The sequence below is a fragment of the Bos indicus x Bos taurus genome, chromosome 24 (assembly GCF_003369695.1).
Source record: "Bos indicus x Bos taurus breed Angus x Brahman F1 hybrid chromosome 24, Bos_hybrid_MaternalHap_v2.0, whole genome shotgun sequence".
In the NCBI taxonomy this organism is placed as follows: domain Eukaryota; kingdom Metazoa; phylum Chordata; class Mammalia; order Artiodactyla; family Bovidae; genus Bos; species Bos indicus x Bos taurus.
Window position 1 is genome coordinate 37,562,677 of NC_040099.1, and position 13,381 is coordinate 37,576,057.

General features: G+C 43.2%; 1 protein-coding gene across 3 annotated transcripts; it reads left to right on the forward strand.

Annotated features, from left to right (window-relative positions):
* The first annotated feature begins 2,990 nt into the window (after positions 1-2,990).
* On the forward strand, positions 2,991-13,381 carry LOC113883034 (myosin regulatory light polypeptide 9). 3 transcript variants are annotated; one of them, XM_027526394.1, is made up of 5 exons: positions 3,214-3,340; positions 4,632-4,759; positions 8,768-8,966; positions 9,446-9,607; positions 12,354-13,381. In XM_027526394.1, the coding sequence occupies exons 3-5, from the start codon at positions 8,783-8,785 to the stop codon at positions 12,524-12,526; spliced, it is 519 nt and encodes a 172-aa protein (XP_027382195.1). In that variant the 5' UTR covers positions 3,214-3,340; positions 4,632-4,759; positions 8,768-8,782; the 3' UTR covers positions 12,527-13,381. The 3 variants fall into 3 exon arrangements, with proteins under 3 accessions (XP_027382193.1, XP_027382195.1, XP_027382196.1); XM_027526392.1 differs by lacking the exon at positions 4,632-4,759 and having other exon boundaries at positions 2,991-3,340; XM_027526395.1 differs by lacking the exons at positions 3,214-3,340; positions 4,632-4,759 and adding an exon at positions 7,886-8,026 and having other exon boundaries at positions 12,354-12,862.

Below are 13,381 nucleotides of genomic sequence, written 5' to 3' on the forward strand. Positions count from 1 at the left end.
TTAACCTTCAATCAGCCAGGCCCTCCAATCACCTCTAATCAGGTAGGCTGGTTCCTTTGACCAGAATCTCCCTCTGCTGTCTTTTTCCCACTGACTTCTACAATCACCTGTTCAGTAGTCCTCCAGGTAATGCTCTGCACAAGTCCCAGACAGGCTGATTTCCACCTCTGTGCTCCTTCTATGCCATGCTAGGCTATTCTTAGTTACTCAGTTGTGTCTGACTCTTTGCAACCCCACCACAGACTGCAGCCCACCAGGCTCTTCCGTCCATGGAATTCTCCAGGCAAGAATACTGGCATGGGCTGCCATTCCCTTCTCTGGGGTACTTGAACCCAGGTCTCCCATACTGCAGGTGGGATTCTTTACCAGCAGAGTCACCACAGAAACCCAAGAATACTGGAGTGGGTAGCTTATGTCTTCTCTATGGGGACTTCCCAACCCAGGAATCGAACCAAGCCCTCCTGCATTACAGTAAGATTCTTTACCAGTTGAGCTACCAGGGAAGCCCGCTCCTTCTATAAACCTTACCTAATTATGCTGTAACCATCTCTTCCACATTTTCCCTCTGATACTCCCCGTGCCTTTGGCACCTTTTCTACTCCCTTCTCTATCATCACAAAGGTAGCAGCTATAGTCTGTTTCAAAAACCACATAAACCACAGCACTCACCTCAGTGCTTGGCAGTGCAGTTGCTCTTTAATACCTGTTGTATTTTCCCTAGTACAGGAAAGTAGACAGGCAAAGCAATTTTCTGATACTCTAAAAGCAAAGAAAAGGAGAAGTTGGGGGGCAGTGGTGTGCAGAGGATGAGATCGTTAAAGAGCATCGATAACTCAATGGACAAGAATTTGAGCAAACTCCTGAAGACAGTGGAGGACAGAGAAACCTGGCTGCCTACAGTCTACAGGGTCAGACATGACAGCGACTCAGTAACAACGTAGAAGCAGAAGACTGTTGCTCTGGGTAAACTGAAATGGATCCTAGATCAGCAAAAAAAAAAAAAAAAAAAGCCGTTAATGGGAATAGTGGTGAAACCTGATTAAATCGTGGGCTTTAAGCAATAGAATGATACCATTGTTGATTTCTTAGTTTTGGCAAAGATGCCATCGTTATGTAACATTAGTGGAAGATGGGCACACTCTGCACTCTTTGCAACTTCTCTGAAAATCTAAGATTATTTCAAAATTAAAAGTCTATTAAAAAAAAAAAAGACTGCTCCCTGCTGCTCCCTGTCGCTACCAGCGGGTAAACTCAACAGCCCATTTCATCTTTGGGGATGTTTTCTCCCTGAAAGACAGCAGAGGAAACTCCAGCGCCCCCTAGTGACAGATGTAGGTGTGTGCACGGTTGTCGGCTCGCCCCGCGGGCCGCCAGGCTCCACTAACCCTCTGCATCTCCCTGCCCCCGCACCCCCCCACCCCGGTTCAGCCATCTAGAGTTTGTGCCGTCACTATCTCATCTTAGATCCTAACCCGTCCTCGCTCTGGGTCCTCACCTTTGGGCTAAGAGTCACTTGCTGCTGCCGCCAAGTCGCTTCAGTCGTGTCCGACTCTGTGTGACCCCATAGACGGCAGCCCACCAGGCTCCCCCGTCCCTGGGATTCTCCAGGCAAGAATAGTGGAGTGGGTTGCCATTTCCTTCTCCAATGCATGAAAGTGAAAAGTGAAAGTGAAGTCGCTAGTCGTGTCCGACTCTTAGCGACCCCACGGACTGCAGCCTACCAGGCACCTCCATCCATGGGATTTTCCAGGCAACAGTACTGGAGTGGAGTGCCATTGCCTTCTCAGAAGTCACTTAGGAGCCTCTTAAATTGATGGCTTCCCAGGACCTGCCCTAGAAGGCTGATTCAGCGGGTTGGACATGAGACCCCCAATACTGAGTATTTTCCCCTCGTACCCCGAGTCATTCTCACTTGGAGGCTGTTTGGTAAACGAACCATCTTCGTTTCAGTCCTCCTGTAGGATTAGGGCAGTAAAGTATCTCTCAGTGACTTTACCTCTAAGTGAACTTGGGAACAGACTACTGGTTAAGAAACGGAATGTTCCTGAGGTCCCCGACGGTGGCAGATGATTCCTACTGTGAGTACATATCCTGCAGCTTTACCTTCCTCGTCAGCAGGATGGCTGGAGTGAGCGCGGCTCCAAACCAGAAACGTTCCAGCCACGGGAGCCAGACGAGGCACGTAACCCGGAGCCTGGACGACTCTGGAAAGGAGTCGGCCCGGCCCAGCCCTCCCCTGCGGGGATCACCCTCCTCCGCGGATACGGGCAGCATAGTCTCCCTCAGGGTGGGGAGGATTTTCCTTCTACGAGATGCCTCGGGCAGGCGGTCCTGAGGCCAGAGAGCTGAGCACTACAGGCCCGATTTCCTGTCCTCTTCACGGGGCGCACCTCGGCACCAGTAAGAGTAGGGGGCGAGGTTGAGGACCCCGTAGCTGCGGGCTGCGAGCTGCCTTCCGAGCCGGATGCGGCCGAGCTCTCCTTGTTCCTGGGGTGCGAGGGACTCCGCGGGACTCCGCGGGGAAACATAACCGTGTACGTTTCTGAAGAGGGAGAATGTCTTCGGCCGACCCCCGCCTGAAGAACTCGTTCTAGGTCGGAGATAGGCTGAGGGCCCTCGGGACTAAACAGTGTTTGTTTCCGTAGGGAGGGGAGTGACTCGTCATAACACAACACCGGGCCAAGAGATCAAGTCTCTTGCCCAGAGTCGTCCTCTCGGGGTACACAGATAGCTGTGTGACCACTGGGGGAAGACCCCAGCCTCCCCACTCACCCTGAGGAGAGCCCCCTGCGCATGCGCAGAACCGCTCGGCGGCTCGGGCGGGGCGCTTGAGGGTGGGGCGAAGGCCAGCCACTTGGGCCGCGAAGCCCTCTCCGCGATTTCCCTACAAGGACTTGGGTCGCCGAGCCCCGCCCCCGGCCGGGCCCTGGAATGTGCGGAGGGGCAAACCCACAAGATAGACTCAACCATTTGCAAACAGGAAGGGGGGATGGAACAGTTTACACTGTAAGAAGAGGTGTGAAAAAGACGGAAACTCAGTCATCAGACCTGGAGAATCATTACCTTTCTACTATGTTCTAAGCTTCCCTCTCGACACGTCCTTTCCGTGCACTCGGTCAAAATTGCGCCCTCTGAGCACACCGGCAACCCCCCCCCCGCCCCGTGGCCCTGCCAGGCTCACACTATTAGCCGAGAATGGTGACTCCCTTCCTTCCGGTCCGCTAAGCAAAGGCCGGAAGTGTCGGTTTGTAGCGTCTCTGGGAGTGGAAGGGAGTTGGTAGGGGGAGCTGAGGCAGCGAGAAGGTTCCTGAAGCTCTCGGATTCTCGCGGCTGAGTTAGGGTGAGTAATGCTCGCGGTCGGCCGCGGGAGGCCCGTCCGAGGTGCATCCCCACGGGGCGGATGGGGTTGGCGGGGTGGTCAGCAGCGCTCCCGGGGGCGCACCTGGGCAGGTGTGCGTGCGAGTTCCTGGGTTTCGAGCCCACGGGCCGCTCCGGCGCCGAAGGCCGCGGCCGGAAGCGGCCCGGACGCCAGCTTCACTCTTTTGCCCAAACTTGGAGCTCGGGAAGTGTGGTTTAGCCTGCTGGCGCCGCGAGCTTGGGCGGCAGCCGGCCTGCGAAACCCGAGCCCCGCGGAGCTGACGCTGGGACTAAGTTTAATTTCTAACGTAAACTTGCCCGATTCCAGAGAGTTTGCGCAAAAACTCTAGCTTGGTGCGGTCCCCGGACGCCCGCCCGCTGCAGCTGTTATTGCAGCTGTGTGGCTACGTTTAGTGGGAATAACCACCTCAGATTAGCAACTTCAGTTTAGTATCCACTTTTGTAATTGGAATGTTTTGATTTTTAAGTGATAGTTGGACAAACAGGAGTTTGGGGTTTAGTTTGAGGCTTCAGGAAAACTCCCAAAAAACTGTTACTCTGGGGCGGAGCCTCCGAGTTAAGTCCGTTTCTCAAAGTGTTTACTTTCAAAGTAGCTGAATTGATTTATCAAAGAGTGTATCATTTCTTTACAGAACTTTGAAACAGAAATAAGCGTTCAGTTGAGATTTTAACTTAAGTGCAGAAAGTTGTACATCTAAAGGTGGAGAAAATGAATGATTCTTAAAATTACTACTATTTGTTTCATTGTTCTGGAAGGCCTTTGATGAAAACCTAGCCAGAAAAACTTTAAAAAGTGAGGCTTTTCTGGCTAGTGAACCTGGACAACGAATTGCCTTTGTCAAGTGCTGAGGACATTTTGGGTGTGGCAGTCTTAGAGGACTAATCCTACCTTCAACCGGAAGTTTGCTTAGGAATTGAAAACTTGGTTAAGTTGGAACGCAAACATCCCTGAAAATGTACTTTTAAAAAACTGTGGTTAGCGCCAAAAAAGTACATAAACTTAGCTTGTAAAAAAAAAAAAAGTACATTGATTAAATGAGACAGTAGATTTGGTCTGGATTTGCAAAGTAGATGTTATGTACCATCTCATTAGCAAGTGTTTCCTAAGATGGGAGTTTTTCATTAAAGAACATATATTTCCAGAATACTATCAATTGTAGTGTCCTGTATAAAGTCTTCATATTAGTTTACATTTATTACCACTATAAATGCTGGACTCTAGAATTCTAACTAGAGTATTCTGGGCTTCCCAGGTGGCTCTAGTGGTAAAGAACCCACCCACCAATGCAGAAGACGTAATAGACGCGAGTTCGATCCCTGGGTCGGGAAGATCCCCTGGAGGAGGGCGGGGCAGCCCATTCCAGTGTACGGAATTCTCGAGGCAAGAATACTGAAGTGATTTGCCATTTCCGTGTGTGTGTGTGTGTGTGTGTGCGCGCGCGCGCGCACTCTCGAGGCTCTTCAGAATGGAAATCTAGAGGCAAGAATACTGAAGTGTTTTGCCATTTCCGTGTGTGTGCGCGTGCGCGCACTCTCGAGGCTCTTCAGAATGGAAATCTAGAGGCAAGAATACTGAAGTGTTTTGCCATTTCCGTGTGCGTGTGCGTGGCGCGCGTATGCGTGGCGCGCGTATGCGTGCGTACTCTAGAGGCAAGAATACTGAAGTGATTTGCCATTTCTTCCTCCAGGGTATCTTCCCGACCCAGGGACTGATCCCGCATCTCCTCTGTCTACTGCATTGCAGGCAGATTTTTTACTGCTGAACCACTGGGGAAGCCAATATTGATATGGGTTAATCCCATTTTATAAATGAAACCAGAGTATTTAGAAATTGTGAAAAATCTTGTTGCCCTTGGTGTGTGGGGAAAGCCTCTTAGTGGATCTTTATTTTTCATTTCGCCCATCACTTAATCCAGTCTTTCTTCCTGACATGGTTTGTATCCATCCTTTTGTCATAACCCTGAATGATTCTCTTCCTATTTGATCCAGCTAGAAGGATAAATCCAGAAATTCATTACCACCAGCACTCCCCTTCCCTGATTAAGACAAGATTATGGTCCTTCGAGTCTGTAAACTGATTCTCCTTAACAACCCTTGAACTGTTTTCATTCACTTTTTCTCATGATTCTGAAATCCTTGTGAATTTCATAGACGTTGACTCGGTAAGTCCCAGGGTTTTCAAGTTCCATACAACACAGAGCCCTTCACACCAAAGATCTTTCATTAAATGCTTCAAAAGTAAATTCTAGACTGAGCTGATGATGAGTGAAGACATAGCTTGGAAACCGTGGGTGCGATAAATAATACTTACATTGATGTGTAAAATATTTTCAGTTTTCTTTTTCCCTAGCCTAGTTATGCATTTGCTGAAGGCTTGTTATATGAAGAGAGTTACAGGCTGACTTGTTTGGGGAAAATAAAAGTGGACAGCATACCTGAATCATAGCAAGGAGGACAGTGACAGTATCTAAAGTGATTGGCTCCTTGGGATCATAATGCTGTTTCTCATTTGGCTCCCTCTCCACCCCAGTCAAGTGGATCAGGTGATAATCTGCCAGCAATACCAGAGATCCAGATTTCATCCCTGGGTTGGGAAGATTCCCTGGAGAAGGGAAAGGCCACCCACTCCAATGTGCTTGCCTGGAGAATTCCATGGACAGAGGAGCCTGGAGGGCTACAGTCCATGGGATCTCAAAGAGTGGGACACAACTGAGCGACTCACACACACTACCACCAGAGTTGATGGTAGTGACTGAAGTACCCATACTTTCAGTTTGGTAAGGGGAAAAAAAAATAGCCTTTCCTTATTTTGAAATAACTTGACAGCAAAGCTGAATTCTCTATCTCTGAAAGGATGCAGATTTCTGGTGGGAGAATAACACAGATCAGAATCCAACTCCTTGAAAAAGTAAAGGTCCATGTAGTAACTTGCCCAGTGTTATACTACCAAATTTTGATAGCATTAACTACCCTAATTTGTCAGAATTAAGACTGACATTTAAATTTCTTAATTCTAAGGATGTCTTGTAGCTTTTAGGGTTTTTCAAGTTCTTTCCCCTACCTTTCCCCCCACCTACCCACAAAAAACTTTCAGAAACAAAGAACTTTTCTGAAGTCATAGTATTTGATAATCATGTACCACCTTTGAGTTATTTTTCATTTTTGTTACACATTGTTTTAACTTGAGAGTCATACTTTTGGAATGAAAACTATGTAACTCAAATAAGTTGAACCAATCATCTCATTTCTTCACAGTTGCCTCCCCAACTATATTTAAGTTCTTCAAAGAGAGCACACGTACCTTAACATTTCTTAATTCTTAAATAATAATCAGCATTCGTGACGTTTGATGCACATGAATGTAATTCTGCTGATCATATTAATGGTTGATGATTAAGGATCAAATGAGCTAAAGAAAAACTCTGAGGGTATTGTCAGTGCTGACCCCAAAAATACCTTTATAACTTTAAAAAATCTTACAATGTATTCACATATTTAAAGAATACATGAAAAAAAAAAAGAATACATGATTAAAATGACTGATTTTAATTAAATGCATGATTAAAAGAAAGACTAGGAAATGTATCAAAATTCTAGAATGAGAGTGTGTGTGTTACTTTATAATCTAACCTAAGTATTTTTAAAAGATACTTAGAGAAATGATACTAAATTGAGTATTATGAGGTCTTGTAGGTTTAAAAAATCAGTTGTTATCAACCATTTGACCTGTCTTTTTCATCTGTTTCTTTGTTCTTAAAACAACTGATATTTGTGCATAGTTAGGGTAATACAGTGTTGTCAAACAAAATAGACTATTTTTAAACATATGCTTTGTTTTGCAAAGACAGGGGCATACCTAAAATACTAAAGAGATGTGGACTGGTAAATATGTGCCACTCAACCACTAACCCAAATCCTGGAGTCCATTTAGGAGAGGAAGAAATAATATATGCTATTACTACTTGTTTTTAAACTACTATTTAGATTAGAGGGGGGAATTACAGCTCTCTGTAGTTTAGATGATAACATCTAGAGGTGTTATAAAATGAAAATATCACGAAAGAGTAATTAAAGGAAATTTGGAAACCAGGGAGGAGCATATATCCTAACTTCTATGTCAAGTAGGGTATAGCTTAACAGCAGCACATTCCAGTGCATGGCAGGAGTGCTATATTTGATGAATTGGAATTTGTGACTCTCCTTTGTGGAATTTCCTTCTAAAAATCTGAGAATAGAGTTAAGCTTTTAAAAAAAAAAAAAATCAGGCACAGTCAGAGCTTTTCTAATTATTTCCGTAATTGAATGTAGTCTGGCTGGTGTGGTGTAATCAAGGAAAGAATGTAAGAAATAAGTTTTAAAACTCATATGAAGCATTGTGTCCTAAGTTCACTTCGCAGTACTGACATCTAGGTAGTTCATTCTTTGCAATCCACAGGCTTATTTTTAGAGCAAGGGCATAGTGTTTTGCTACATCATAGCTAAATGTTGTTTTCAGATCGTAAGCTTTAAAACTGTTGTCCTGGTCAGAGTGTGAAATCAGTAGTGCCTATTTTAGACCTGCTTGAGAGAATATAACTGATTACAGTGTCTTAGTCTTGTGGGTTAGAGGTTTTGCTGACTGCCCCCGCTACCTCAGCTCTGAAGGATGGTATGGTAAAATTTTATTGTCTGATGACTGTGGGATTTTTAACTTCAAACAAATTGCTTATAGTCTTAAAAGATTTAGTGTTGAAAGGGAGTTATTAGACGTTATTTTTATTTTCAACTTAAGTTTTACGGGGAGAAATTTAGATTATTAGAGAGCAAAGGTAGTTTCCATATCTCTTAAAATGCTTTCCAAAACTTCTTAAAAACTAAATTGCTTTAAAAATTTTGTATTGTGCTCTGGTTTTTGTTTAGAGGACTTAATCACTTCAGATGATTTGGCTTAGAAGATGAGTTAATGTTCGTCAGTACTGAATAACACTGAGGTATAGAACTGGCAGTTTTTCTCCAGCGTCCTGACGTCTTTTGTTTCTTGTTTTCTATATTGTTATTAAGCTAATGGATTGAATTGTTATCAGTCCTTAATCAGCTTTCCAGTAGTACTGGGGACAGGAAATCTTGTTGATAATGCCCTGAGCTTTGAATTAATGTTGGTGGTAAGTTGGAACTTGAAATTAGTGACAGACTGTTTCCTACTAAGGATGAGTGAATTCAAAAGATGAATCTGGTTTTTCTCTTTTTAGATTGATCCTCTGAGTAATGGTATCAATTAGTTGACAGATTTTTGCCAAGTGATACTGTCTTGTGAAATAGTTTTTAAACCCATCTCTCAGTGGCTCAAATACCTCTGGAAGGTTGGTTCAATTTAGTTTTTGCTATTTCTTGTATTTCTCCTCTTTGTTAGGATTCAACTGCCACCATGTCGAGCAAAAGAGCAAAGACCAAGACCACCAAGAAGCGCCCCCAGCGCGCGACCTCCAACGTGTTCGCCATGTTTGACCAGTCCCAGATTCAGGAGTTCAAGGAGGCCTTCAACATGATCGACCAGAACAGGGATGGGTTCATTGACAAGGAAGACTTGCATGACATGCTTGCTTCCCTGGGTGATTATCAGTTTTAATATTAATAAATCAGACAATTTCTAAAACAACCTTTTCTATTTATTTCTGAAGTCTTAAAAGTTTTGTGAAGCCAATCTAATGATGTTACAGTTCACTAAGATTCAAAATCTGGAGCATTGTTTCCCAAAGTAAGGTCCTTGGACCACCTGCAGATTTCTGGCCAAGTCTCAGAATCAGGCTAGAGACCAGCTGTGTTTGTGTGTTTGTGCATGAATGCGTGTGCTGCACTCTGATCGTGATTATGAAAGCAGTGTTATTCCTCCTGACTTCCCAGTGGAATAGCACAGGGTCTCCAGACTCTTAATATAGATCCTTTTCACCAAGAAGACTTTTTTCCAAATAGTTTTACTGTCTTGAACACAAATAGCAAAACTGTATAAATGATCGTCTGTCATGTCAAAATGTTTACCATGATGCATTTTGTGATGTGATTAAAATTATGACCCTCTGTTTTTGTTTAGGAAAAAATCCAACTGATGAGTATCTGGATGCCATGATGAACGAGGCTCCAGGTCCCATAAATTTTACCATGTTTCTCACAATGTTTGGTGAAAAGTTAAATGGCACAGATCCAGAAGATGTCATCAGAAATGCTTTTGCTTGCTTTGATGAAGAAGCAACTGGTAAGTCTGAGGTAACCTTTAATTACCAACTGATTATTGTTTGGTTATAGCAGCTAAAATATATAATAACTTGAAACATGAAAACATGTAACACCCTCAGGTTTATACCAGACCTGTTTTGGGGGACAGGTTTCACCTGTGGCATGTTAGGCACTCACTTCACTGCCTCTGCCCTTAAATATTTAATTTACAATTTACTAGGTGAATTTGGAACTTTTTTAGGAAACTTCTGTTACTCCTTTACTAGAATAATTCCACAGGGTTTAGGCACTCAGTAAGTGTGTCAAATGAATATCTTTTACAGGAGCAATTTTGGAAAAAATTATAGATTACTGTAGGTGGTGGTGGTAGTACGGTCCTATGTTGGTTTATCAGGTACCTCTCTGCTCTGAGATTGTTTAGATCTGGTATCTGGAATCAGGTGCTCTGGTTTCATAATCCTCTTCTGAAATCAGCTGTCTGATTTCAGGCAACTTCTCTAAGGCTCTTATTGGTAAGATGGACCATAATATTTCCTGCCTCATGTGGTGGTTGTGAAGATTAAATGAGGGAATGAGATGGTAGCTTACTGCCTGCATAGAGGGGACTCTCAAAGAAACCCGAAAGGCTAGCTACATGAATGCCTGCTCTTTTGGCAGAAATGTGTATAAGAGAAAAAAAATAAGGGGGTAACTCACATGGCAAGATTTTTAAGAAGGAAGGCACACCCTTTGGTTACACAGTGTTTGGACTGGTTTAAACAGCCTACTTGTAGTGTGTGGGGATGGAAGCACAGTCTCTCCACTCTGACTTTGAAGTCGTCCCACAATAGGCCTCGTCTGGCCTATTCAAGTAGACCACCCTCTTGACTCTTGCATCATCTTTACAACCTCGTTCCAGTCTCCATGCATTGTTGCCTGGACTTACCTCCGCCATTTCTGCCTCTGCCTTCCTCCTCAGATCACCTCCTTCCCCTTGAAATCAAAAACTCTGAACAGTTATTTCTGGAACCGGTAGAAGAAGGGCAGGCAGAAGAGACTTTTTTTCTTGCCAAAAACTTTTGTGTATTAAATTTTTTTTTTTAAACAGTGAACATGTGTTATTTTTTTAGTGGAAGGGAATAAAACCATTAAAGTGTCTTAACTGTTCTTCAGAGTCATCTCAGTGGTCACATTCTTAAGAGAGCCTCAGCTGCATTTTTATACTGTTTTCTTCTGGCCTCTGGGAAAACTTGAGAAGCTCTCGCTTCTTTCCACCGTAGTTTATGTATGTCTCTGCTGGCACATACCCTGCCTGAGCTTATGCTTTAGCTGTGTGCTTGTTTCCAGTCATCAGTCTCTCCCGGCTCTCTGGATAAGGGCTGTGCATCTTCAACAGCATCATGTTCCCCTCTTTGTAACCCTCCCAGCTCCTATCACAGTCCCTGCACATAGTTGATTAGTTTACATGATGGTTGAATGACTTGCCTAAAGAGGAGGATTTATTTCTACAATCTAAAAGTCTAAGATTGGGAGAACTTTTTTTTTTTTTTTTTAAATCTAGGGTTGAGTTAGTCAAAAAACCCATAAATTTAGAGTTTCTTTTGTGAACTGACCTTACACGTTAAACTTATTTTATAGGAAATATATCAGTGTTTTAGCTTAATTTCACACACACAAAGAAGTAGTTGTAAAATAGAAACTTTATGAATTTCAAAAATCTCTGTGCTTGAATTGTCATTTAATACCTTTGGGTTACTGCAGGAGTGGGTCTCGATCATGATTGCTCATGGAAATTACTGTTTAAACTAGTCCAATGGAAATTACTTAGGGAGCTATTTTAAGTATCAGTGTCAGGGCTGGCCTCTGGGGTTGTTTTGAGCTCCCTGGGTGATTCTGATGTGCAGTCAGGTTTCATGAGACCCCTACTTGCACAGGTCCAAAGTAGAGAATGTTTCTCTCTGCTCACTGTTAGCGCTCCAGTGCCTATCCCAGTGTCTGTGACATAGTTAATCCTCAACTATCTACTCAGTGGTTTTGCACTGAGCCTAACCATATTTGTTACTGAATCTAAAATTAGACTTGTTTTTAAAAATTTGTTTAATCTCATTTTGTGTATTTTAAAAAGGTAAAGTGAAGTGCCTGAAGTGTAACATACCTTGTTAAAACTGGACCTCACAACTTCAGTATTCTTTCCACTGAAGCATTTTACTGATATTTATGATGATTTTAGGGCTTCCCAGGTGGTTGAATGGTAAAGAATGCACCTGCCAAGCAGGAGTCATGGGTTTGATCTCTCAGTCTGGAAGATTCCCTGGAGAAGGAAATGGCAATCCACTCCAGTATTCCTGCCTGGGAAATCCCATGGACAGAGGGAGGGCTACAGTCCATGGGGTCGCAAAGGGTTGGACATAACTTAGTGCCTAAATAAGAACAAGATGATTTTAGTGTATTTGCTTGTAGAAGAAGTGTGATCATAGATGGTATGTTGAGGAAGCATCATACTTCATGCTTTCTGGTTAGGCACAGGATTAGTTGTTGTTACCAAGAGATCAGGAGGTTGTTGTTGGGTGCGGTCAGTAGAGCAGAGAAGGTTAATGTCACTAAGCAACAGAGCATTTTCTAGGCAGCTGTGCTGAGGCTGGCTTAGTCATGTCAAGACTATATTTCATACATTTGCATGCTTATAGTCCTTAACGTAAACCCTGTGCTTGGTCAAGTGGTAGATGCTCCTTGTAATTATTCCTCAGAGGAGTGTCTCTTCTGATCTCCATTTCTTTATTCTTCAGGCACCATTCAGGAGGATTACCTGAGAGAACTGCTGACCACAATGGGAGACCGGTTTACAGATGAGGAAGTGGACGAGCTGTACAGAGAAGCACCTATTGACAAAAAGGGGAATTTCAATTACATCGAGTTCACACGCATCCTTAAGCATGGAGCGAAAGACAAAGACGACTAAAAAGAACTTCAAACTCCAGCCAAACGTTCCTTGTTGCCACTCTGGGTATTTCTGAGACTTTCTCTTAGAGCCTGTTGCATGCCCTTAGCTTTACAGCTTCTGCCTTTCTTTTGTATTTATTCTCAGCCATTTGGGGCACATGCATCTCTATAATCAGACTGGATATGGGACTTCTTGTCATTTTAAGAGTAGAAAATAGGGTAATTTAACTTACCAGCTGCCGTCTACCCTCCCCGCCCCCAGTAACTGCAGTCTACAGAGTCAATATATTTTTTCAGAGAAGGTTATTCACTCAATTTTTTCTGAACCATAATTAAACTTTATGATAAAAACTTCCTTGTTTAAAACTTTTTTATTTACCAAAATTGACTTTTATTGGTCTTGGTGCATCATCTAAAGAAGAGTAGTAAGGCAAATCCTAGAAAATGATATGGTTGTTATACTTCCCCCTTATTCCTTCCAGGTCTCCTAACAGTTCTATTTCCTCTATTCAGTCTTCCCCCCTTCTCAAAAAAAATCCAATTTTTAACTGCCTTTATGGAATTTTCTGCACTTTGCATTTTAAAAAACTTCCTATAGAATTTGCATATATATATTATATATGATAGCTTTGGTAGCTTTAAATCCTAAAGTTCAATATTGGACCTGCCAGCATCCCTCCAAATCTGTTCTAAGCTTTTTGTACATTCCTTCATGTCATTTAGAACTAGACCAGGCCACTGAGTGCAATTTTAATTTGTCCTAATTTTTAAAACTGTTTTAGCCCCCAAAGGTTCTATGGAATGCTTTTATCCAAAAGGCTGATTTTTCTGTATTGTATTTCAAAGTGTTGGAAATAGAGTTTTTTTTTTTTTT